Here is a 26,731-nt window from a genome sequence, read left to right as displayed (position 1 = left end):
GTTGTACATGTGCAGATGTTTTATAAATGGCGCACACAGATATTTAGTGGTAATGTGTACGCCACGGTTATGAATGAGGCTGCAGGCCCCCAAATGTGGTTACGCCTCAATCACACTGACAGTACAGTTGCGTTTTGGCATACCAGAAGTACGTTCGCCTTGCAGCATTGCAGAGCAGTGCGTTCTGTGTGGTGCATACGTTTGCTTTATCGAACGTATGTGTCAAACTGTATAGATGGCTTGGCAGAAATGGTAGCAGAAGTCGAATGTTTAGTTCTTTAGTTGCACACATATTCCGCGTCACAATTTGTGGCGAACTTTCGCGGTGTGATCAAGGCATTAGTCAGGTCCTGATCATACCCATCTTCAGTAGTCAATTGGCCACACACTACTACATACTCTTCGGATTGGGCAGGTTACTTTCTAAATGTAATCTAGTCACCTGTCTAAATATCAGTAATGTAACTTTTGCATACCCAAACTCTTAACAATCTGATTACTTTGGGAGGACTTTCCCCTTAAAAGGCATTAGAAGACAAATTATACATTGAACACATATGTTGTGTCATCAGTGGTCAGACTCGCTCAGGTGGAATAAACTTAAACTTGCACCTTTTTTCAATGCTGAATTGAATGCCATTGAGAACAGAAAGTAATCAAGAAGTAATCTAGTTTTTCAAAAGTATCTAATCGGACTACAATATTTTAGCTGGTAACATATCTGGTTTGTTTGTAATCAGATTACATGTCATTTACTCCCCAACCCTGCATACTCTGTTCATGAGTTCTATATCTGATCCATGTATACATGCTGGACTGAGAAAATCCACAGGCAGAGATCACAGAGGTGTTAATAATGATGGTGAAAGACAATGGCCCTGTATGATTTTCTCATGTTCAGACCTATCCAGTGGCGTTGTTACCTGAGAATTGGCAATTCAGGTTCTACGCACAAGCGAGACAATACGCAAACAGTACAATATGCTAAGAACTCCAATACAAATTGAACAATGTCAAATGCTTCATTCATAGAACCACAAAAGACTGAGGAAAGCCTGCTCAAGGAAATAGAGAAATACTGTATTACTAGTGTTTACTTGACCAATATACAAACTCTATGGCAAAACAAACAGTGGGGCAAATACAGTTGAGACAACTCACAAGTATAAATGTGTGGTTGGATTTTAGAACCACACCGAGTATGCAGCAGCAGGGTATACTAACTACTGAAAGTCTTATTACAAAAGTTACCACCTGCCATAACACAATTAAATACTTGTACACCCCAGTTCTTTCTGAAGTTTTGCATTGGTTACTTTATTTTTCTTGATTTTTAGTTGTAACTGAAATTGTCAGTCAGATTAGCTAGTAATCCAAGATGTTAAAACTATCAAAAATCAAACATTTCCATGCAAAAGAAAGAAACCAAATATTTTATTCTCCAACTCGTTTTAATAGCAGGTAGTCACTGCTGAACAACATAACATTTTTCCAGTGGGATAAAACAGCATTTGGTGAAATAATATCCAATAAATAAATGTAACAAAGCACCACAATAATGACCAAAGGCATGAATGTGCACTGTGTATATGGTAAGCTACATTCAATAAAACTTTCATTTTCCAGCACATGCACCAGACAGAATTTTAGACAAATTAAAAACGAAGTATGTAAAAAATAAACCATTACAAGCAAGAAACCGCCAACAAAGGAGGACCCTTTTCCCTTTTAAAAACACGTTCAGACACTTCAGCCTCAATGGGCAGGGTCACACTGCCTTTTCAACATCTTGAAAAGCACCTGTAATCAAAATCACACTCAAGCCGCAGTTACAACAGAAGAGGAAAAACAATCACACAAACAGACATTCAGTTGAAACTATGGTGAGCACATATTCTATCACACAATCTGAACCCAAAAGCTGTTGTATGTTGGTGCTGCTTTTATAACTCAAATTTGAAAAGTAACCCAGAGGGACAGGTGCAAAAGGTGTGTGTAAATACTTGCCTGGTCACAGATTTCTATGAGCTTTAGGCAATTCTTTAGGAGTATTGTTGCCCTTTCAAACATGTATAAGACATGTAACATGTATGGCATGACAACCATAGTCAGAGAAGTCTAAAGCTCAGACAGGTCTGGGACCAGGCTATAGTCAGAGAAGTCTAAAGCCCAGACAGGTCTGGGACCAGTTATAGAAATGCTGAGTCATCCTCTACAGTAGGTTTCAGTGTATCCAGTGGTAGCAGCCCCACAGCTCTCCCTGGAGGGCACACGCAAAAACAGCCCAACTCAAAATATCCAATTAACAGAAATACAATCTCTTGCAAGTTTAGACATAAAATTATAAAACCAACATCTAAAAAGAGTTTGAGAGTTGGACTTGGAAGGATAAAAAAAAAAAAAACAGTGTGAGTAGAGATTTTTTTGGGGGGGGGGGGTCATATCTCCCCTCAGTGCGATAGCGGATCATGGGTGGGGGGACAGTTTTCACATTCCGGCAGGCAGGGCTTGAAGGGGAGAGAGAGAGCTCTTTACTTCTTCCAGACGGTGTAGAAAACCCACCTGAGTCAGTTCGTTAAGGAGAATTGCATGCAGACAACAACAAGCAACCACACGTCTCTGTATGAATGTTCGACTATGTCTGGCTGTAAATGGCAGGAGTGTCTGATAACGGCAATACTTCTTTTTAGAAGGATACAGTTCCATATAAGAGGGCACACACACCACCTCCTTGGAAAAGTCCACAGGACATGAGAGCCTTCCAAGCTGTTCCTCATAGAGAGCCAGTGCCTCAGTCAGATTTGCACAGTTTCCCTGAGGACACACAACTCTGGGTTAAAACATGGACCACATGTGACAAAATACATGTATCATTAAAAACATCACATTAGGATAAACTACTCTCATGAACAAAAACGACCCAAGAGGCAGACGGCACAGGGGCTCCTGAGTGGTGGAGAGGTCTAAGGCACTGCATCACAATGCTAGAGGCGTAATTACAGACCCTGGTTCGAGTCAGACCCTGGTTCGATTCCAGGCTGTATCACAACCGGCCGTGATTGGGAGTCCCATAGGGCGGCGCACAATTGGCCCAGTTTCGCCCGGTTTGAGGTTTGGTCGGGGTAGGCAGTCATTGTAAATAAGAATTAGTTCTTAACTGACTTGAATAGTTAGTAGAGTGACTGTATGAAGCATTCAGCTAATATGAGAAAGGCGGTTTTACCTGTGTGAAGTACTTCCCAGTAGGACGCAGTACTTTGATTGAAAGATCCAAGATAAGCTGTAGGAACTCCCATGTAGAGTCTGAGACAGAGTAAACCATCTGTCAAACAATTATGTGAGTGTGCCATTTAAGCCTATTTCCTCCTATCCAAGAAACAGTTTAACATTACACTCTCCACATCCTAAATCAGATCAATTCTTTGCAGAGGTACAATGCAGTTCCTCTTTACATGAGCCATACCGGTATTCATCAATATACAGTTAGAAATTCATGTCCAAGAGAACCTCATGAGAGCATCTGTCACTCACCCTCCTCTGGCGCTGTGGAGATAGGAACTGCTGTGAGGTCATTGATGACGTAATCAAACGTCTTCCCTTCCTCAACATACTTTTTCAGAACCGGAACACAGTCTTCTACCAACACCTGGAAATACAGTCATGGTAACCCCTTGTAGTAACATAAAAGACCATACAGACTAGAGGTCGACCGATTATGATTTTTCAACGCCGATACCGATTATTGGAGGACCAAAAAAGCCGATACCGATTAATCTGCCAATTTTTTTAATGTATTTGTAATAATGACAAATTACAACAATACTGAATGAACACTTTTAACTTAATATAATACATCAATAAAATCAATTTAGCCTCAAATAAATAATGAAACATGTTCAATTTGGTTTAAATAATGCAAAAACAAAGTGTTGGAGAAGAAAGTAAAAGTGCAATATGTGCCATGTAAGAAAGCTAACGTTTAAGTTCCTTGCTCAGAACATGAGAACATATGAAAGCTGGTGGTTCCTTTTAACATGAGTCTTCAATATTCCCAGGTAAAAAGTTTTAGGTTGTGATTATTATAGGAATTATAGGACTATTTCTCTCTATACCATTTGTATTTCATTAACCTTTGACTATTGGATGTTCTTAAAGGCACTTTAGTATTGCCAGTGTAACAGTATAGCTTCCCGTCCCTCTCCTCGCTCCTACCTGGGCTCGAACCAGGAACACATCGACAACAGCCACCCTCGAAGCAGCGTTACCCATGCAGAGCAAGGGGAACAACCACTCCAAGTCTCAGAGCGAGTGACGTTTGAAACGCTATTAGCGCGCACCCCGCTAACTAGCTAGCCATTTCACATCTGTTACACGAGCCTAATCTCGGGAGTTGATAGGCTTGAAGTCATAAACAGCGCAATGCTTGAAGCACAATGAAGAGCTGCTGGCAAAACGCACAAAAGTGCTGTTTGAATGAATGCTTATGAGCCTGCTGCTGCCTACCACCGCTCAGTCAGACTGCTCTATCAAATCATAGACTTAGTTATAACATAATAACACACAGAAATACGAGCCTTAGGTCATTAATATGGTCGAATCCGGAAACTATCATCTCTAAAACCAGACGTTTATTCTTTCAGTGAAATACGGAACCGTTCCATATTTTATCTAACAGGTGGCATCAATAAGTCTAAATATTCCTGATACATTGCACAACCTTCAATGTTATGTCATAATTACGTAACTTTCTGGCAAATTAGGCGGCCCAAACTGTTGCATATACACTGACTCTGCGTGCAATGAGCGCAAGAGAAGTGACACAATTTCACCTGGTTAATATTGCCTGCTAACCTGGATTTCTTTTAGCTAAATATGCAGGTTTAAAAATATATACTTCTGTGTATTGATTTTAAGAAAGGCATTGATGTTTATGGTTAGGTACACATTGGAGCAACGATACGCACCGCATCGATTATATGCAACGCAAGACACGCTAGATAAACTAGTAATATCATCAACCATGTGTAGTTAACTAGTGATTATGATTGATTGATTGTGTTTTATAAGATAAGTTTAATGCTAGCTAGCAACTTACCTTGGCTTACTGCATTTGCGTAACAGGCAGGCTCCTCGTGGAGTGCAATGTAATCAGGTGGTTAGAGCGTTGGACTAGTTAACTGTAAGGTTGCAAGATTGAATCCCCCTAATTAAATCGGCCATTCCGATTAATCGGTCGACCTCTAATACAGACCGGTTCAACCCTTTCAAGATTAGTGGGCAAATGACAAATGTTCCATCTCTACTAAGGAAAAGTGCAATGGACAGCACTGTAATCCTCACCTGGTAACAGTCTCCCTTCAGGTTGTCCAGAACACTCCCACATGCCTTCCTCATGTGCGTCCTGCACCCATCAATCACCATTTGGTCGATGTAGACACTTTGTCAAGGCATTACAAACCAGGCACAGATCACAGACCAGATAGTCCTACCGGGTTACGTCTAAAAACAACGCTCAAAGGTTAATGTTAACATATTGCTTCAGGGATTTGCACCACAACTATTTAACTGGGTACAGAGAGAAGTGACAGATAGCGTCCTGAAAGGATATCTCCACCATGGTGATCATCTTTGGCTTGAGTTTGACGGCCTCAGCGAGGATTCCTCCATCACCGCCTCCTAAGATCAGCACCTCCTTCCCTGCATAGTTCTCTTTCCCTCTGCCCATGATGGCCTGGGTGTAGGGCAGGTCACTCTCTGACAGATCTGCCATATAAATTACATTACAATATTATTAGATATGCCATTACTGAAACCCAGTCAAATGTTCATCTTACTAGATTCAGATTTCAAATCATGAAAAATTACAATAGTGACCTCAATTACAGTAAATAACAATTATAAAAGTAAATATAAATTAATGATATACGTGAGCAGTAAGTGATGGAATAATTATCAAAAATTATATCTTAAAAGGGATAGTTCACACAAATATCACATTAGTTTCCTTACCTTGTATGCAGTCTATGGACAAGGTAAGACATGCTTTGGTTTGATTAGATTTTCCTGGCACGGTTTTCAAATGCTAATGTTTTAGTATTTGTGGCACAAATCCCATTTAAGTCATGCATTTCTCACACATCAAGTCCAATTAATCAGAAAGTATGTCAAATGTATTGTGATGCTCAACAAAAATCATGTATAGATGATGAGAACATGATGTGCGGAAAAACACTAATATCGGTACCATGACTTAAATGGGATGTACCACAATCGCTAAAACGAGAGCATTTGGAAACAGTGCCCAGGAAACGAAACCAAAGCACGGATTGGTGTCATACCTCGTCTATAGACTGCTTACAGAGTAAGGAAACCAATATATAATTTTAGTGAACTAACCCGTTAAATCACGGCCTGTAGGAATCAAAGTATAGAGTTGAGTGGTTGGAAATCCCACTCATCGCTTACGTAGCACATCCTTTCCAACCGCTCCGTTAAAAACCGCACCAAACTCAAACGGTTTTTAAAACCGCCGCTCCAAATTTGCTCCATTCATTAAAATCACAATTTAACCAACATCCATCTATTTTTGTGTCTACCCGGACCTATAATAAAGTTTTGAAGTATCAAAACCAAACTTGATGATTTCAATGAAATCATATGGGCTACATGTCGTATTAAACATATAAACACTAAATAGGACAGGATCCAGACAGGGATCCTAATAAGGAACAATATATTATTAGCCTATTATTTCAGGGCTTATGGCCTACAAATACATAAATTGTGAAGCATTTGCGAGTTCGACACACTAGGCTGGCAGGGACATTATAGCGTTCAGCATTTAAACATTGTATTAAATCATTAGTCTATAAATTGTGCATATAGGCTGTGACTTACTTAGAATTAAAAAATTTAAAAAATCTATGAAAAATTCCTTATTAGGCTCAGTCTACAGTGTCTTTGACTTCAAGCTCATGCGATGGTGCCTGGAGAGCAGGCCAGCAGTGGAGAATACCCTCTCCACACTTGCAGAACCACCGGGGATGCTAAACACCCTTCGAGGCCCTCTTGCCAGGCAGGACAGGGATGCAGAGTTGTATTTTTTATTTAGGTAGGCCTAAGTTCTTTAGGCACAATAACCCTAACAAAACAGAAAGCTCCTTGAAAGAGGTAATATGCCAGGCCTATTGGGCCAACATCAATGATAGCCTATCATATAGATAATAGAACTAAAATTAACAAAACTTAAAAGAGATCTGATTTTAGAAAATGTGTTTCACACACTTAGCTAGCTACCTACCTCCTTCCTTCCTCATGTGCACGTAGTAAGTACACCCTCATGCTTTCAGGATATGTCTTTTCAGATTCCACAATGATTCTTTAGTTGTGGACAATACATCACCGCACTGCCTCTCATGCTCTTGGTCCTCCTCATCTTTGTAAGTCACCTTGATTTTGCACCTGTGTGTTTAATCTGTTTCTTCATGAAAATATTTAGCAAACTCCATGACAGTAGCTAAAGCAAGGGGCTATAGCAGCACACAAGTAGCCTACAAATGCATGCTGGGCCAGGCATGCCCTCAGCGAAATTGGAGCGGGCAAGAAGGCTGATGCTCCAGCCTTTGGGAAACACGCTCCGTGCTCCAATCATATTGGACACGCTCACATACTCTGGTAGGAATGTTATATTTTACTTACTAACATCCCCATTGAGAATCAGGATATTGCCAAACTGCTGTGAGTGCAAGATCTTTATGTTCTGGTATGCAGAGTCCTCATCGTATACAACCCGATCAATGTCATACTCCACCAGTCTGCCATCGGCTGTGGGCCAGTATCGATCAACAGCTGCACCTCGTGTCAGAGCTGGGAGTCTGGGGAAGGGGGGGGGAAATAGTCAAAATCATGTTCATGGTAACAGGGTAATCACGTCACACTACAGCTTGTGTAGCTCTCCAGTCATCACACAACAAGGCCACTACAGTATGATCATCCACCACTCAGGGCTTACCTCTTGACCCTCCTAATGTTTCCATGTAGGAGACTTTTTAGCTTCTTTTCCAGTGCATTCAAAAGCTGAGAGAAAAACAGAAAAATCTTATTTATTATGTTGCATATCCCAATGTTACATGAAGCAAAATATCCTAAATGTCAAAACAGTCCAAAGGCCTATGGTCAAGTGTTGCTGTAACGAACTCATGGAAAGGTGTCTTACTAAGGGCATTCTGAAGGTCTGTTAAATAGTATATATTTTGTTTTTATATTTTCGTTATAGTGATTGGATATTAGCAGGTCCAGTGCAAAGACAATTGTTTTTCCTCTCGTCACCTACATTATCTACTTGTGCAATGTTATCTCCTTCACAACACTGCAGATCAACGGTAACCAGACCTTGGGAGTGCACACGCAGAATAACCAACCTGAAAAGAGAAACAGAAAAGAAGCGCAGAGTTAAAGTGATGGGGAGAATAGCATTGATGCTAGGCTATAACTTCTCACTCACTTCTCTCCTTAAACCTAGAGCTCATGATTAGCAGATATCCTATAGGCTACGGCTGTGGCATGATACAGGCTGTGACCGATTACTGACCTAACCTTTCTGAAAGCCCAGTGGAGAGCCAGGGGCAGCTCAAGGTTGAGCATTTTTGATCCAAAATGGTGTGTTGTGCTGCTGCGGGCAGCCATATTCATGCAGGCTTAGGCCCACACAATACCTCACCAGCTGTGTTTACCACTCACCAAACAAAACAGGAAGCAGCAAAGCCCTTTGATCCGATACACAAAGCCACTAAAGGGCCATGCGTTCAACTGAACGTAAGCCATTGTTGTACCAATGATACACTTAACTGGCCAATCAATGGTCTTCCTAAAGGGTGTCTGACCACTGTAACACACCTGGCGTTTTCATTGGACAGTCTGGGTATTGGTAAAAAGAACTGGGATTTTACAAATTCCTCACACACATTAAATATTTCTCAATTACAACATTTTGTGCAGCCTGTATAGCCTTCCCTTTCATCCAGACTAACCGTGACAGATAACTGCTGTTAGAGTATTTGCTGAGGGAATATTACACGGTTGAGCTAACTACATTGTTTGGAATTTCTGAATTTAAATTTTGTGATGATCTAAGGTTATCTACCAATACAGTCATTTCCACATAAAAAGGACCCATGAGCACCAACAAGTGAAGTTTATAAGAGCAGATCACATTTGGTGTCAATTGAAAAGAGTCAATATTTTGGGGAAATTAAGGCATTGATACGTTTTTCAACCATTTTCCATCGTAAAAATAAGGAATAAACAAAGGCTTTGATTTCTGGTCACACAGATGGAAAATGGTTCTTAAAAAACATTACTATAAAAAGTCCTAAGGTATTAGAAATACATTAAAACACAATAATGTTGAAGTCCCCCTGCCAACTAATATCAACATTTATATTTAGTTTTACAGAAATTATTTGCTTTCTGTAAAAGCTTATGAAATTGTCATTCCGTTACCAACATCTTTATATTTTTGAATTTCTTTACCTCGTGAGGAAGTTCACAGAAGTTTACATACACTTCGGTTGGAGTCATTAAAACTTGTTTTTCAACCACTCCACAAATGTATCGTTAACAAACTCCTTGGGAGCAATTTCCAAACACCTGAAGATACCACGTTCATCTGTACAAACAATAGTACGCACGTATAAGCACCATGGGACCACGCAGCCGTCATACTGCTCAGGAAGGAGATGTGTTCTGTCTCCTAGAGATGAACGTACTTTGGTGCGAAAAGTGCAAATCAATCCCAGAACAACAGCAAAGGACCTTGTGAAGATGCTGGATGAACCAGGTACAAAAGTATCTATAGCCACAGTAAAACGAGTACTGTATCGACATAACCTGAAAGGCCGCTCAGCAAGGAAGAAGCCACTGCTCCAAAACCGCCATAAAAAGCCAGACTACGGTTTGCAACTGCACATGGGCACAAAGATCGTACTTTTTGGAGAAATGTCCTCTGGTCTGATGAAACAAAAATAGAACTGTTTGGCCATAATGACCATCGTTATGTTTGGAGGAAAAAGGGGGAGGTTTGCAAGCCGAAGTACACCATCCCAACCGTGAAGCACGGGGGTGGCAGCATCATGTTGTGGGGGTTCTTGGCTACAGGAGGGCATAGTGCACTTCACAAAACAGATAGCATCATGAGGCAGGAAAATTATGTGGATATATTGAAGCAACATCTCAAGACATCAGTCAGGAAGTTGAAGCTTGGTCGCATACTTCCACAGTTATGGCAAAATGGCTAAAGGACAACAAAGTCAAGGTATTGGAGTGGCCATCACAAAGCCCTGACCTCAATCCTATGAAACATTTGTGGGCAGAACTGAAAAAGCGTGTGCGAGCAAGGAGGCCTTACAAACCTGACTCAGTTACACCAGCTCTGTCAGGAGGAATGGGAAGCTTATTGTGGGAAGCTTGTGGAAGGCTACCCAAAACATTTGACCCAAGTTCAACAATTTAAAAGGCAATGCTACCAAATACTAATTGAGTGTATGTAAACATCTGACCCACTGGGAATGTGATGAAAGAAATAAAAGCTGAAATAACTCTATTTACAAATGTGAAATGTCAGAATAATAGTAAAGTGGTGATCCTAAATGACCTAAGAATTTTTACTAGGATTAAATGTCAGGAATTGTGGAAAAAATGAGTTTAAATGTATTTGGCTAAGGTGTATGTAAACTTCCAACTTCAACTGTATACATCAAGTTGATGGAAAATGGTTGAAAAACGTATCAATGCCTTAATTTCCCCAAAATATTGACTCTTTTCAATTGACACCAAATGTGATCTGCTCTTCAAACAGTTCTATTTTTGTTTCATCAGACCAGAGGACATTTCTCCAAAAAGTACGATCTTTGTGCCCATGTGCAGTTGCAAACCGTAGTCTGGCTTTTTATGGCGGTTTTTAATGAGTTATCACTGTGCTTCAGCTAATAGCACAACCAAGATTCTGGGCAGAATATGATTGCATAGGAAGACATGTATAGTTACAGTAAGCTAACCTCAAAATGTGGCCATGGATGCATTAGTCATTTTTAAATGTTGAATAAATACTGTTACATTCAGGGGTGAAAGTGCATTTCATGTCTTACCAGTACGGGACCAACTATATACAGTGGGGCAAAAAAGTATTTAGTCAGCCACCAATTGTGCAAGTTCTCCCACTTAAAAAGATGAGAGGCCTGTAATTTTCATCATAGGTACACTTCAACTATGACAGACAAAATGAGAAAACAATCCAGAAAAATCACATTGTAGGATTTTTAATGAATTTATTTGCAAATTATGGTGGAAAATAAGTATTTGGTCACCTACAAACAAGCAAGATTTCTGGCTCTCACAGACCTGTAACTTCTTCTTTAAGAGGCTCCTCTGTCCTCCACTCGTTACCTGTATTAATGGCACCTGTTTGAACTTGTTACCAGTATAAAAGACACCTGTCCACAAACTCAAACAGTCATACTCCAAACTCCACTACGGCCAAGACCAAAGAGCTGTCAAAGGACACCAGAAACAAAATTGTAGACCTGCACCAGGCTGGGAAGACTGAATCTGAAATAGGTAAGCAGCTTGGTTTGAAGAAATCAACTGTGGGAGCAATTATTAGGAAATGGTAGACATACAAGACCACTGATAATCTCCCTTGATCTGGGGCTCCACGCAAGATCTCTTCCCGTGGGGTCAAAATGATCACAAGAACGGTGAGCAAAAATCCCAGAACCACACGGGGGAACCTAGTGAATTACCTGCAGAGAGCTTGGACCAAAGTAACAAAGCCTACCATCAGTAACACACTACGCCGCCAGGGACTCAAATCCTGCAGTGCCAGACGTGTCCCCCTGCTTAAGCCAGTACATGTCCAGGCCCGTCTGAAGTTGGCTAGAGAGCATTTGGATGATCCAGAAGAAGATTGGGAGAATGTCATATGGTCAGATGAAACCAAAATATAACTTTTTGGTAAAAACTCAACTCGTCGTGTTTGGAGGACAAAGAATGCTGAGTTGCATCCAAAGAACACCATACCTACTGTGAAGCATGGGGGTGGAAACATCATGCTTTGGGGCTGTTTTTCTGCAAAGGGACCAGGACGACTGATCCGTGTAAAGGAAAGAATGAATGGGGCCATGTATCGTGAGATTTTGAGTGAAAACCTCCTTCCATCAGCAAGGGCATTGAAGATGAAACGTGGCTGGGTCTTTCAGCATGACAATGATCCCAAACACACCGCCCGGGCAACGAAGGAGTGCCTTCGTAAGAAGCATTTCAAGGTCCTGGAGTGGCCTAGCCAGTCTCCAAATCTCAACCCCATAGAAAATCTTTGGAGGGAGTTGAAAGTCCGTGTTGCCCAGCAACAGCCCCAAAACATCACTGCTCTAGAGGAGATCTGCATGGAGGAATGGGCCAAAATACCAGCAACAGTGTGTGAAAACCTTGTGAAGACTTACAGAACACGCTTGACCTCTGTCATTGCCAACAAAGGGTATATAACAAAGTATTGAGGAAAACTTTTGTTACTGACCAAATACTTATTTTCCACCATAATTTGCAAATAAATTCATTAAAAATCCTACAATGTGATTTTCTGGATTTTTCCCCCTCATTTTGTCTGTCATAGTTGACGTGTACCTATGATGAAACTTACAGGCCTCTCATTTTTTTAAGTGGGAGAACATGCACAATTGGCGGCTGACTAAATACTTTTTTTGCCCCACTGTATAGTCATAGATTTACATAAGGAACACATTCATTTATGGCGTTTTTGGATTTTGGAACATTGCTGCGGGGACTTACTTCCATTCAGTTACAAGAGCATTAGTGAGGTTGGGCACGGATGTTGGTCAATTAGGCCTGGCTCGCAATTGGTGTTCCGATTGTCAAACAATCACTTCAAAAGCCCCTCCTGTTGGCTAGCCATGCACGTTTGTCCACTCACAAAATATTTCCAGCATCTCAAAAGTGCACCCGCAATTTGATGAATGGGAAGAGAAATCTGTTACAAAAAATCTAATAGTGTAATGACATTCGGCAATTGTCATTAGGCTCACTATGCTTGTAGTATGAATTGGTGCATTCACTGCTGTAAGCTACACATGCACGTCTCAATCTCGGCCACTTAGCTCCGCCTTACTGTATAACAAAAGTATTATTGAATTCTGTTTGGTTGACAAACACAACCAAAAATCAACATTTAAAGCATTTGTAATGCTTGGATAGTTTCATCTGCGCTACTGGATTAATCCTCATTTGTATTAAAGTTAAAGAAAATAACTAAATCAAACTTTATTTAAAGCTACAATATGTAACTTTCGGGTGGACTCGACCAAATTCACATAGAAAATATAGTTATAGATCTGTCACTCATTGAAAGCAAGCCTAAGAAGCAGCAGATCTATTTCTATGCTTCCCATTCTTCAGTTTTGTACACCAGCTACAAACAGCTGAAAATACAATATTTTTGGCTATGTAAAATATGTTTCACAGCAGTTTAGAGGGTGGTGCGGTCTGCCCAACACATCACCGGGGGCAAACTACCTTCCCTCCAAGACACCTACAGCACCCAATGTCAAAGGAAGGCCAAAAAGATCATTAAGAACAACAACCACCTGAGCCACTGCCCGTTCACCCCGCTATCATCCAGAAGGCGAGGTCAGTACAGGTGCATCGAACAGCTTCCATCTCAAGGCCATCAGACTGTTAAATAGCCATGACTAGCACAGAGGCTGCTGCCTATATACATAGACTTGAAATCACTGGCCACTTTAATAAAACGGAGAAAACTAGTCACTTTTTTTTTCTTTCATATCTTGCATTACTCATCTCAAATGTATATACTGTATCTTAGTCTATGCCGCTCTGACATTGCTCGTCCATATACTTATATATTCTTAATAACATTCCTTTACTTAGATGTGTGTATTGGGGTGTTGTGAAATTGTTAGATATTACTGCACTGTCGGAGCTAGAAACACAAGCATTTCGCTACACCCGCAATAACATCTGCTAAACACTTGTATGTGACAAATAACATTTGACTTGATTTACCATGATTCCCTACACAATGACTGCTTGTTTTGTCACACAAACTGAAATTAGGTGAACTATTCACATGTTTTAAGCCTTGAGACATGGAGGAACATAACAGGTTAACACTTTCCACAACTACTCTGTACTTTATCCTTCAATTGGATCCCAATTAGGAAAAAATACACCATTTGATGATATCTTTGTAAGTCATGTTCTCCATTCTGAGTTTGAATGGGCAAAACAGAATTAAGTGCGTTTGAACGGGGTATGTTAGTAAGAGCCTGGCGCACCTGGCGTTTGTGTAAAAGAACTGCAACGCTGCTGGGTTCTTCATGCGCAACAGTCTCCCGTGTGTATCAACAATGGTCCACCACCCAAAGGACATCCAGCCAACTTCACACAATTGTAGGAAGCATTGGAGTCTACATGAGCCAGCATCCCTGTGGAACACTTTCAACACCTTGTAGAGTCCATGCCCTGAGAAATTGAGGTTATTCTGAGGGCCAAAGGGGGCCCACTCTGGTCTTGGCATGTGTACTCCAGTCAACAGCTCGCAGATACAGTGCGGGTAGGCTACCTACACGAGATTACAAAATGGACAATTGAGCAAAATGTTATTTTGTCACACGGCAGTGAAGCATCGATCATCACGTCACCAGAATAAGACCCTCAATATTTATTGGAAAGAAGCGTCCAGCTCATCATCATGCACGTTCACCACCCTGCCAAGTTCATTAGAACTTATTTCATCTGGAGCCTAATAAACTGCATGCTTTCCCGAGTCGTAGTGGTTGGACCACACAACATATTTTTTGCGTGACTCCAAATTTACTTCAATATGATGGTTGTTATTTCAATATTTGTGCATTAAAAAAAAGCACCTCCACCTCTTACATAATTAATTTCAGGCACAAAAATAACCTACCTTGTCTAGCGTATTTTGTTTTGTTGACATCTGGAAAGTTTACCGACAAATTTGCTGTTTCCATCATGCCTGTCGTGACATTCTTTTATCCAACATGTACTTTACTTGTGTAAAAAGGTTTGGATGGAAATGTGATTATAGAAATATAATTATTTATATTAGGAAGCAATGGAAAGCAACATCGTTCTAGTTTGGAACAATCTGTTGACTGCATTTGACCTAACAGAACAGCATGCAAACGTATGGTGAATCTAAGCAGCCGCAAGAGAAGACAGGGTACAGATTTGGTCCGGACTGGACCAACCGAATTTGGTATTGTTTGGTGGCGAAGCTCATTAGAATAATAGCCCGTGTGTAGAATAATATCCAAACATGCAAAGGCGCATAATAAAATGTTCTACCTTTTGTAACCTATTCATGAAGAGAAGGACATTTATAATTAGGCCTTTTTGTATAGTACAGATCAAGGACCCATGATGTCATCCTGTTGCTGGGTGTTGACCGTCTTCTATTCACTTACTGTAGTTCAATAACCAAAATAGATTTTTTCAAACTCGAGGTGTCACGTCATTCATTCTGCAGACATTTATGAATCTTAATTCGGAGTTGATATTTAACCAAGTTTTGGAAAAATGTAGTCACAAACTGAGGGAGATTTTACTGTCATTCTGTTACCAAACTTTGCATCTGCACCTCAAGAGTCTGTGTCACATGGAAATGCCCATACATGAACTAGTGGCACCCTGCCCTACAGAGTGCCTAAAAAAAGTTTGAATACATCCCCATTGACTGTCTCCTGTGCTTTTTTATGTCTTATTATTAATATTATTATAGCACTTTGACTTTTTGAAAATATATATATATTTATTCAACAAAATATATTGATTGTGACATAAATAATGACAGTGTTGATTGAACTGGTGCCTACCTGCCATTCTTGCCAATGAAGGTAGCAAGGTATCCATGTCCCTCAGTGTCATGGACAGTCTCTGTCATTTCCTGCTCTTGAAATATAGACTGCAGCCCACGCACAGTCGAAGGACAGTCAGCTAAACAGAAAAGGAGAGGGGTATATATGGTGAGAACACAGTTATGACCACAACAACCCCCTCATCAAATTCCTCTTCCAGACAGAATCACGAATAATGACCCATTCTCCCAGAGGGCAGTCCCAGACTCATTTCTGCCTAGCCTGATTGATGACTGAAATGGACGGGAGAAGTAGGCTATAGCTCAGACATCTCGGTGTTTCACAGCTCCTAGTGTGAGTAGGCCTGCTAAGTAGGGGATTAGCCCTGGGAGCCTCTTCCAACCCCAACTCAACAGAATGTGTCAGGTGTGTTCGAGAGGGCCAATGACTGCAGTCCCTGTGCAGGTTTAAGTAGGTGTCATCTTCCTAGGTAAATAAGAATGGGTTTCTTACTGCACACACCGGAACTGTACCTTGTAACAACCACCTATAATAGTTGGCGAAAATTACGAATACTCTTGATAACTAGCTAACTGCAGTATGTTCTTATCTTGACTGAGTGTGCACCATACAGGCAGACCATACAGTTAGTTGAAAGTCCTATGCAGCACAATGCAAAGAAAATGATGGCAGTAGCCTAATTTAACTATTTTACAGTGAATGGCTATGGATATCATACCGATTATTGGCCACTGGGACCTTGTGCTTTATTGATGGCTAGCCTCATCAATAAGCATGGTCACCATTGTTTAGCTAGTCGCAGTTTGACTGTTTGTCCAGTCACGCATACAGGCGCAGCAGCAGACACATGGCTTTGCTAATCTGGTTAGCGTGCTAGCAACTGCACGAAAGGTCATATTACTCGTTTGCCTGTCAATCTGCTGGCAACCAGTGACTTGGAATTATGCTACCTAGCTAGCTATCAAGATAGCGGATGCCATTTAGCTAGACATATTCTTACTCAGTTTTAACGAGTTATGTCCTCGGAGAACCCCACCCCCACCCCACTAATCGGGCATAGCTAGCTAGCTAGCTATATTATGCAAGTATATTGGACAGACTGCGCGTATTGCCAACGATTAGCTAGCTAACGTACAGTAGTTAGCTAGCTAGATGCGGAAAGACAACGGCCCATGTCCTGTAGTGCAACCTGGTCTCAGAGCATTTCGTGCTGAAACCGTTGGTAGTGTAGCGAATGCCGGTGTGTGCAATTTACCTGGCGCTGAGAGGTTGAAGTCGAGGGTGTAATGTCGCAGTGCCATGACTGGGTACAGCCGTCAGCCATGCCTGGAGTAGGCAGCCGGTGTGAAAACGGAGTTTGCCTGTGGAGACTGAAGGAGGAACCGTGGGGCCGTGATCGTACTGCCAGTACCACTGCTGCTGCTTGAGTGAGAGGGTTTTCTAGAACGCAGACTGGTCTGTTTGTGGGCTCGCAGGGGGATGGTCCGACGACTCTGTGGCTAGTCTACCTCGTGCTTTGTTCAGACTAGGTCTACAGTAGGCTTCCTGTGAGTTGGGCAGAGAGAGACCTGTTCCCAAACTAACTTTTTTTTCTTCTTTCTTTCTTGAGATTAAAGGCCCAGTGTAGTCAAGAAGGTTTTATATATATATTTTCACACTGAGGTTGGAATACTATGAAATTGTAAAAATTATGATAATTTCCTTCTAGTGTTTGAAAAGAACACCTGAAATGTCAGCCTGTTTTGGTGGGATGGAGTTTTGGCCTGCCTGGTGACATCATCAGGCAGTAAACTAGTTAATAGACCAATAAGAAAGAGATCTGCCAATAACAGCTAGTTTTATTTTTCCCTTCCCCACGCAGACCACTGCCAGACAGTCCTAGAACAATTATTGCTTAAGAAATTGCTCTTTGCTAAGAAGCTATTTTTGTTTATTGGGGAGAATTTTAATGGAAAACAATCACTGTAAGGTACTCAACTGTTACCAGAAATTATTTGATATTGAGATAAAAATGTCTGCATTGGAGCTTTTTATGTGTTCCACACTCCAGTCCTTTGCAGGGATGGGCAACTTCAGCCCACAGCATCCAGCCAATTTAATAGGCACATCCCACAGTGTATTTTACATTTACATTTACATTTAAGTCATTTAGCAGACGCTCTTATCCAGAGCGACTTACAAATTGGTGCATTCACCTTATGACATCCAGTGGAACAGCCACTTTACAATAGTGCATCAGATCTTTTAAGGGGGGGGGGGCAGAAGGATTGCTTTATCCTAGGTATTCCTTGAAGAGGTGGGGTTTCAGGTGTCTCCGGAAGGTGGTGATTGACTCCGCTGTCCTGGCGTCGTGAGGGAGTTTGTTCCACCATTGGGGTGCCAGAGCAGCGAACAGTTTTGACTGGGCTGAGCGGGAACTGTACTTCCTCAGTGGTAGGGAGGCGAGCAGGCCAGAGGTGGATGAACGCAGTGCCCTTGTTTGGGTGTAGGGCCTGATCAGAGCCTGAAGGTACTGAGGTGCCGTTCCCCTCACAGCTCCGTAGGCAAGCACCATGGTCTTGTAGCGGATGCGAGCTTCAACTGGAAGCCAGTGGAGAGAGCGGAGGAGCGGGGTGACGTGAGAGAACTTGGGAAGGTTGAACACCAGACGGGCTGCGGCGTTCTGGATGAGTTGTAGGGGTTTAATGGCACAGGCAGGGAGCCCAGCCAACAGCGAGTTGCAGTAATCCAGACGGGAGATGACAAGTGCCTGGATTAGGACCTGCGCCGCTTCCTGTGTGAGGCAGGGTCGTACTCTGCGGATGTTGTAGAGCAAGTTGCATTTTAATTTAGTTTAACGAAACTAGAGATTTAGCTGAGTAGGCTAAGCAGCTGATTTCTTATGCATTTAATCTCAGTGCTTGGGAAGTGAACTGTTTTGACTAATCAAAAATGTCCTTTTGATACAAAGATCCTGGTTAAATGGGGGAGATTTTGGAGATTTCAGATAAATAATAACAGAAGGGAAAGCTTCCATTCCCACTGAAAGGTAACTTAAAGCTGTGTGGCTCTTAGATGTTAAAAAAGTAAATACAAAAAATCTGCAATTTCAGTGTGTTTGATGAAAACACTTGCAGCCCACATCTTGAAATTAGATTAAGTAATCGGCTATTTTTAAGAATGTAACTGTAATCTGATTAGGGCCACACATTTAAGTAATCTGGGTTGATTAGTTACTTAGTTTTCGTAATCTGATTACATTATAATCCTTGTTACATGTAATATGTTATAGTGTCGCGTGGACGTCCTTCCAAATCCTGTTTCATTCACTCAACTATTGAAAGTTTGGGAAACTTCAGTATTGGATTTGGCGTTTGAATGGGAGTGCTGGCATTCAGCAATAGTGAACCTGTTTAGTTTTAGTGGAGATCCCTCAAAAATCATTCTCACTATAGCACATTGGTAATACTCAGAGACAAATACACTGAGGGGACAAAACATTAAGAACACCTTCCTAATATTGAGTTGCAACTTCCGGCGCTCGTTTACAGTGAACACTGAAGCTGTACCCTTACAGTTTTAGGCATTAGGCTATTTGAGCATAATGTAGGCCTACCAACAAAACCAATGGAGAGAATCCCATAACACTTCCACATGGAAATAGCTTTTGATTTCTATGATATAGCCTACAGTAGCCTATATGTGACCTCCATTGCATGACACTTTTAAAAACGTTTTTACATTTAAGGGCTTGATATTAATTCATTGTTTTTTACTTGGTCTGTAACACCATGAGCCAAATAAGTGACTGTAAATTGCATAGTAATGTGTTGTATGATGCAAGAAACCACTTTACAAAACAAAATAAATTATTATTACCATAGAGAGAATTAGGCAATGTAGGCTTCCTCTCTGCCTATTGGCTTATTTGCGTCTTCAATCATGTCTAAAAATACAACACTGCCCCATTAAGACATAAGCTTTTTAACTGACTGGATTTTCAGAGACAGCTTGAAATGTAGCCTAAGCCTAAACGATTTGTACTTTGTGGGAAGCAGTAATTCTCCATTGCTGCCCTATACTTATCTATAACTGGGCTAATAACTAGCAAAGAATATCAACAAATTTGCACACGCACAAATCTGATCTGAACTGATTTGAAAAGCACATTCAATATTGGGTGATTGAAAGACCACTTGTGGGTTACCCCCACTCCCTTGCGCTCTGGCTCTGCCTACAACAAAATCACAGACTCAATCTTACAAAGTTAGATTTGTTGTTGTTTTTTGCATTGAAAAGGGGCTGATATAATGTTGATTCGATCACAGAAAAAAATGTTGATCTATATATATAGTGCAAACTAATGGAGCGAACTCAGTGAAGTTTAATCTCTTGCGTCTCTGCGTGGCCTGGCATTTCTTCAGCACAGCAGTCCTGGACACAACCCCTGACCACAATCACACAACTACTGACCACAACCAACTAACTACTGATCACACAACTCCTGACCACTAGAGACTATACCTACTGACCACAACTACTGAACACAACCAACCAACAACTGACCACACAGCTGACCACAACTACAACTGGGCTCCCGAGTAGTGCAGCAGTCTAAGGCACTGCATCTCAGTGCTAGAGGCGTCACTACAGACCCTGGTTCGATTCCAGGCTGTATCACAACCGGCCGTGATTGGGAGTCCCATAGGGCGGCGCATAATTGGCTCAGCTTCGTCCGGGTTAGGCTTTGGCCATCATAGTAAATATTAATTTGTTCTGATTTGCCTATTTAAATTAAGGTTAAATAAAAATAACTACTGACCACAACACAACTAGGGACCATAACTCCTGACCATAACCACAAAACTACAACACTACTGACCAAGACTAATGAACCATACACCATAACTACTGACCACATAACTACTAACCACAACACTACTAGCCACAACCACACAACTACTGGCCACAGCTACTGGCCAGAACAACACAACTGCATACCATAACTACTGACCACAACCACACATCTACTTACCACTACTGAACACAACTACTGCGCATAACCACACAACTACTGACCAAAACACAACTACAGACCATAACTACTGATCACAACCAACCAACTACAAACAACACAACTACTGACCATAACTACTGACCACAACTACTGAACCCAACAACAAAACTAGAGACACAACTACTGATCACAACCCTGACCCCAACCACACAACTACGGACCACAACTACTGAACCACACAACTACTGACCACAACCACTCAACTACGGAACACGACAATAAAACTAGAGACCATAACTACTGACCACAACTACTGAATACAACAATACAACAACACAACTAGAGACCATAACTACTGACCACAACTACTGAATACAACAACACAACTAGAGACCATAACTACTGAATACAACAACACAACTAGAGACCATAACTACTGACCATAACTACTGAACACAACAACACAACTAGAGACCATAACTACTGAACACAACAACAAAACTAGAGACCATAACTACTGACAACTACTGATCACCACCAACCAACTACTGACCACAAATACTGAACACAACCCTGACCCCAACCACACAACTACTGAACCATACACTTACTTTACAATTGGCCCATTCATCCCCCTCCTCTCCCCTGTAACTATTCCCCAGGTCGTTGCTGCAAATGAGAACGTGTTCTCAGTCAACTTACCTGGTAAAATAACGGTAAAATAAAAAATAAAAATAAAAAAATAATAATTTTTTTTTTTTTAAACTACTGATCACAACTCCTACCCACAACCACACAACTGCTGACCACAACCACTCAACTACTGAGCACAACAATACAACTAGAGACCACACCTACTAAACACAACTACTGACCACACAACTACACAACCACACAACTAATGACCACAACTACTGACTACAATAACTACCTCAACCACACAACTACTGACAACAACCAACCAACAACTGACCACAACAACACAACTAGGGACCATAACTACTGATCACAGCACCTGACCTCAACCACACAACTACTGACCAGAACTACTGAACCACAACTACTGACCACAAAACTACTGAACACAACTACTGGCCACAACCACACAACTACTGACCACACAACTATTGGCCACAACTACAGACCATATCTACTGACCACAACTACACATCAACTGACCACAACTACTGAGCATAACCACACAACTACTGACCACAACTTCTGAACCACACACCTACTTACCAAAACTACTGACCACAACTACTGACCACAATTGCTGACCACACAGCAGTTACCATCTAGTTGTTTTTGTTTTATTTATGAAACGGAATAGGGGAGCATCCAGCATCGCAGTAAAAACATTTGCAATACATATTCTACTGTTCTAACGAAGATGCAATGATTTATGAGTGGGAAAAAAGTTTTTTGAAGTAATTTCTTTGTTGTTGTAATATCGCAAACGGAATGGCAGTTTTACCATTACTGATTCCAGCTTGAATGCATACTTTTTTCACCATGATTTTACCTAGGGTGCTTTTAGTTGTATTAGCCATACTATATACTTTATTTATTTTTATCCCATTCTATATACAGTATCCTATTTATATTATCCCTTTTTATGTATTGCTGCATTAGTCTCTCATGTCCACTGCTATTTTACTATTGTTTTACTATTTTAATTTGTCTCTTAATTATATTCTTGTCTATCGTAATTATATATTTGTATAGAAAACTGTTTTTCTGTCACATCTTTCATTATTTTATTTGTTAAGCACATTGGCTGTGTTTATTTAGATTTTTTTCCCCCCGTATTCGTGGTATCCAATTGGTAGTTGCAGTCTTGTCTCATCGCTGCAATTCCCGTACGGACTCGGGAGAGGCGAAGGTCGAGAGCCGTGCGTCCTCCGAAACACAACCCAACCAAGCCAAGCCGCACTGCCTCTTGACACAATGCCCACTTAACCCAGAAGCCAGCCGCACCAATGTGTCGGGGGAAACACCGTACACCTGGCAACCGTGTCAATGTGCACTGCGCCCGGCCAGCCACAGGAGTCGCTAGTGCACAATGGGACAAGGACATCCCTTCCGGCCTAACCCTCCCCTAACCCGGACGACGCTGGGGCAATTGTGCGCCGCCCCATGGGTCGACAAGAACTGAAAAAGCGTGTGCGAGCAAGGAGGCCTACAAACCTGACTCAGTTACACCAGCTCTGTTAGGAGGAATGGGCCAAAATTCACCCAACTTATTGTGGGAAGCTTGTGGAAGGCTACCCAAAACATTTGTGTCACGCCCTGACCTTAGTTCCTTTTTTATGTCTCTATTTTGGTTTAGTCAGGGCGTGAGTTGGAGTGGGCATTCTATGTTTTGTGTTCTATGTTTTCTATTTCTGTGTGTTTGGCCGGGTGTGGTTCTTAATCAGAGGCAGCTGTCTATCGTTGTCTCTGATTGAGAACCATACTTAGGTATCCTTTTCCCACCTGTGTTTTGGTGGGTAGTTGTTTTCTGTCTTTGTGTCTGTACCAGACAGGACTGTTTCGTTTAGTTCTCTTTGTTAAGTGTTCTGTTTTTAATAAATTAACAAGAACACTTACCACGCTGCGCTTTGGTCCGACTACTCTTCATCTGTTGACGAAAATCGTTACAATTTGACCAAAACAATTTAAAGGCAACGCTACCAAATACTAATTGAGTGTATGTAAACTTCTGACCCATTAGGAGTGTGATGAAAGAAATAAAAGCTGAAATAAATCACTCTCTACTATTATTCTGACATTTCACATTCTTATAATAAAGTGGTGATCCTAACTGACTTAAGACAGAGAATTTTTACAAGGATTAAATGTCAGGAATTGTGAAATACTGAGTTTAAATGTATTTGGCTAAGGTGTATGTAAACTTCCGACTTCAACTGTATGTATGTATGTATGTATGTATGTATGTATGTATGTATGTATAGTAGTAGTAGTGGTATGCATGTATGTAGTAGTAGCAGTAGTAGTAGTAGTAGTATCTACTATTGCATGAACCTCACCTTTAGACAGTTGTAGCTGATGATGCAGAGGAAGGCGATGTCTATGTAAACTTCCAACTTCAACTGTATATGTCCTAAACTACTTAGATTTTACAAAGCTAATGGGCAGATCCCTAGTCAAGTTTTGAGAGGCTTGAGATGCACCGTGCATGTCACATTCTTGACCATGCACCAGACACACACACACCACACAGGCTAAGGTGTGGGACTGACCGATAACCACCCAAGGGCTAACGTGTGGGATTGACAGGTAGGTACAGGACCTGGAATCATTCGGGCATGTTCCCTGTTCCCTTAAAAAACAATCTGTTTTTGATATATTGCCTCACACACACCCAAGACAAAGGTGTAGGCCTGACAGGACCTAACCTCACTGACCTGTGGGACTAGGCCTACCCCCTTCAGAAAGAAGGGGTGTTGGCTATGACATGACACCTTGACTTATATTTTGGTTATTGAACTACAGTAAGTGAGTGGATTTACACCCGGTAACAGAATTAAGGTAACGGAATTACATTATGGGTCCATGATCTGTATTATACAGAAATGCATAGTAATAGATATATTATTTTCACAGTGATGTATAGGTCCACAAAGGTAGAAATATGCATATTTGGGTATTATTCTACACATTGGCTATTATTTTAATGAGCTGAAAAGTTACGAGCTAACCAGTATGCCAGTGGAAGGGAGGGCAGTAGCAAGTGATCCAACTGACTTCCTATTGTAGCCCAATACATGCGGCAAAGAGATCAATCAAACGGAGACAGGTGAAAATAACAAGGATGCCGTCAAAATCTGATTTTACAGTGTGTATTTGTCAAATCCTTCATATTGTTTGTATTCTAACAGGCCCACAATGTGGTTACTAAAATCTGATTTGCATATATTCTTTTTTTTTTTTTGCTGCATAATATTTAGAAATGTTCCTGCTAAATGTTACCCCTGTTCGTATAAACTGGTAGCATAGCTAGAAATCGATGGTGGTACTTGAAGCCATTTTTAAGCGTAACAGAGTTGATTGATGACGATGACATGAACATGTGTTGGGGTTGACATCCATACAAGCATTATACTCAGATGTTTACCCCACAATAGTGTGAAATAGCCTAAATGTAGACTAATTTTGATGGCCAGCAATGAGGAGATGCTGAATCTTTCCCCCACAGGGTGACACGTGAGTGGCATTTCAATGGTTTTGGTCTCTACCACATCTATTCAAATGCAATAATTCTGTTTTTGGTCATATAATTAGGAGTTTTAATCACTTAAAGGTCCAATGCAGCCATTTTTTATCTCAATATCAAATAATTTCTGGGTTAGAATTAAGTATTAAGATTGTTTAAAAAAATAAATAAATGCTTCTTACCAAAGGGCAATTTCTCAAGCAAGAATTTTGCTCGGACTGTCTGGGAGTGGGAAAACTGAAAATATGTTTTCAAAGTCTTATTACAAGGTTTGATCAGATACCCACCATGTATAATACGATTTTATATAAAATGAGTGTGGTCAGGTTAGAGATTACACAACGTCTGTCGGAGTGACTGTGCCCATTCCTTTGTTTCCAAAAGTAGCCTCAGACTTAGCTACACTTTGAAACAAAGATGATACTGTATGTGAATGCTTCCATACAGCTGTTACACAGTAGGTACTGTAAAGCATAGCACAAATCCTTTTCGACCAACCTTCACTTAGCAATACTTCCTCAATTCCCGACTTGGAAAACAACACGTCTTGTAAACGTCCATGTCTAGTTGCAGGGGGTTCGTTTGAATATGCACTGAACAAAAATATAAAGGCAATATGCAACAACTTCAAAAATGTTCTGAGTTACAGTTCATATAAGGAATAAATTCATAGGCCCTAATCAGAATTAGGGTAAAGACAATATATCTTTACAGTATTATAAACACAGACTGTCTGAGCTTGGTGCCGACCTGACTAGAGATTTGGGAGGAGAACAGGGAGTGTGTCTCAAGGATAAGGTCACTAATCTCTGTCGGCTGGGTAGCAGGACATGTCTGTTTGTCTGTTTGTATGCGTGTGTGTGTGTGTGTGTGCTTATGGTTGTGTGAATGTGTGGGCGTGAGAAGTCAGTATAAAATGAATTGTTTTGTATTCCTGACTTTAGAACGTTTTCTGAAGAAACTGTACTAACCTTTTGTATAAGCTGAGTCTTTGACTAATTATTATTATACCCATGGTCTTACAAACCTCGGGAATTGGTCAGAGCTATTGATTGATTGTTATTATCATTGGGATTGGAAATTCTCTTATCAGTTTTGCTGATGTTAATGTTGTGAACAGAGTGGCCCATGTGGCGGTGGGGTTATGGTATGGACAGGCATAAGTTACAGACAACGAGCAAAATTGCTTTTTATGGATGACAATTTGAATGGACAGAGATACTGTCCTGAGGCCAATTGTCATGCCGTTCATCCTCCGCCATTACCTCATGTTTCAGCATGATAATGCACGGCCCCATGTCGCAAGGATCTGCACACAATTCCTGGAAGCTGAATGTCACAGTTCTTCCATGGCCTGCATACTCACCAGACATGTCAACCATTGAGCATGTTTGGGATGCTCTGGATCATGTACAACTGTAACGTTCCTGACCTGTTTTATGTTGTTTTTGTATGTGTTTATGGTCAGGGTGTGTGTTTTGGGTGGGCAGTCTATGTTTTCTGTTTCTATGTTGGTTTTGGTTGCCTGGTATGGCTCTTAATTAGAGGCAGGTGTTTTGCGTTCTCCTCTAATTAAGAGTCATA

The 26,731-nt window shown here is 41.0% G+C and overlaps 1 protein-coding gene across 1 annotated transcript; it reads right to left on the bottom strand.

Annotated features, from left to right (window-relative positions):
* Positions 1–1,432: 1,432 nt before the first annotated feature.
* Positions 1,433–17,662, bottom strand: sms (spermine synthase). Its single transcript, XM_055943396.1, has 11 exons — positions 17,188–17,662; positions 15,930–16,050; positions 8,333–8,420; positions 8,012–8,076; positions 7,699–7,874; positions 5,609–5,763; positions 5,341–5,430; positions 3,532–3,646; positions 3,224–3,303; positions 2,699–2,814; positions 1,433–2,562 (listed from the first exon to the last, which is right to left on the bottom strand). The coding sequence occupies exons 1-11, from the start codon at positions 17,231–17,233 to the stop codon at positions 2,532–2,534; spliced, it is 1,083 nt and encodes a 360-aa protein (XP_055799371.1). The 5' UTR covers positions 17,234–17,662; the 3' UTR covers positions 1,433–2,531.
* Positions 17,663–26,731: the final 9,069 nt, after the last annotated feature.

This window comes from Salvelinus fontinalis, chromosome 13 (assembly GCF_029448725.1).
Source record: "Salvelinus fontinalis isolate EN_2023a chromosome 13, ASM2944872v1, whole genome shotgun sequence".
In the NCBI taxonomy this organism is placed as follows: domain Eukaryota; kingdom Metazoa; phylum Chordata; class Actinopteri; order Salmoniformes; family Salmonidae; genus Salvelinus; species Salvelinus fontinalis.
Note: the sequence above shows the minus strand (reverse complement) of the source record. Positions and strands in the feature narration are given on the sequence as shown.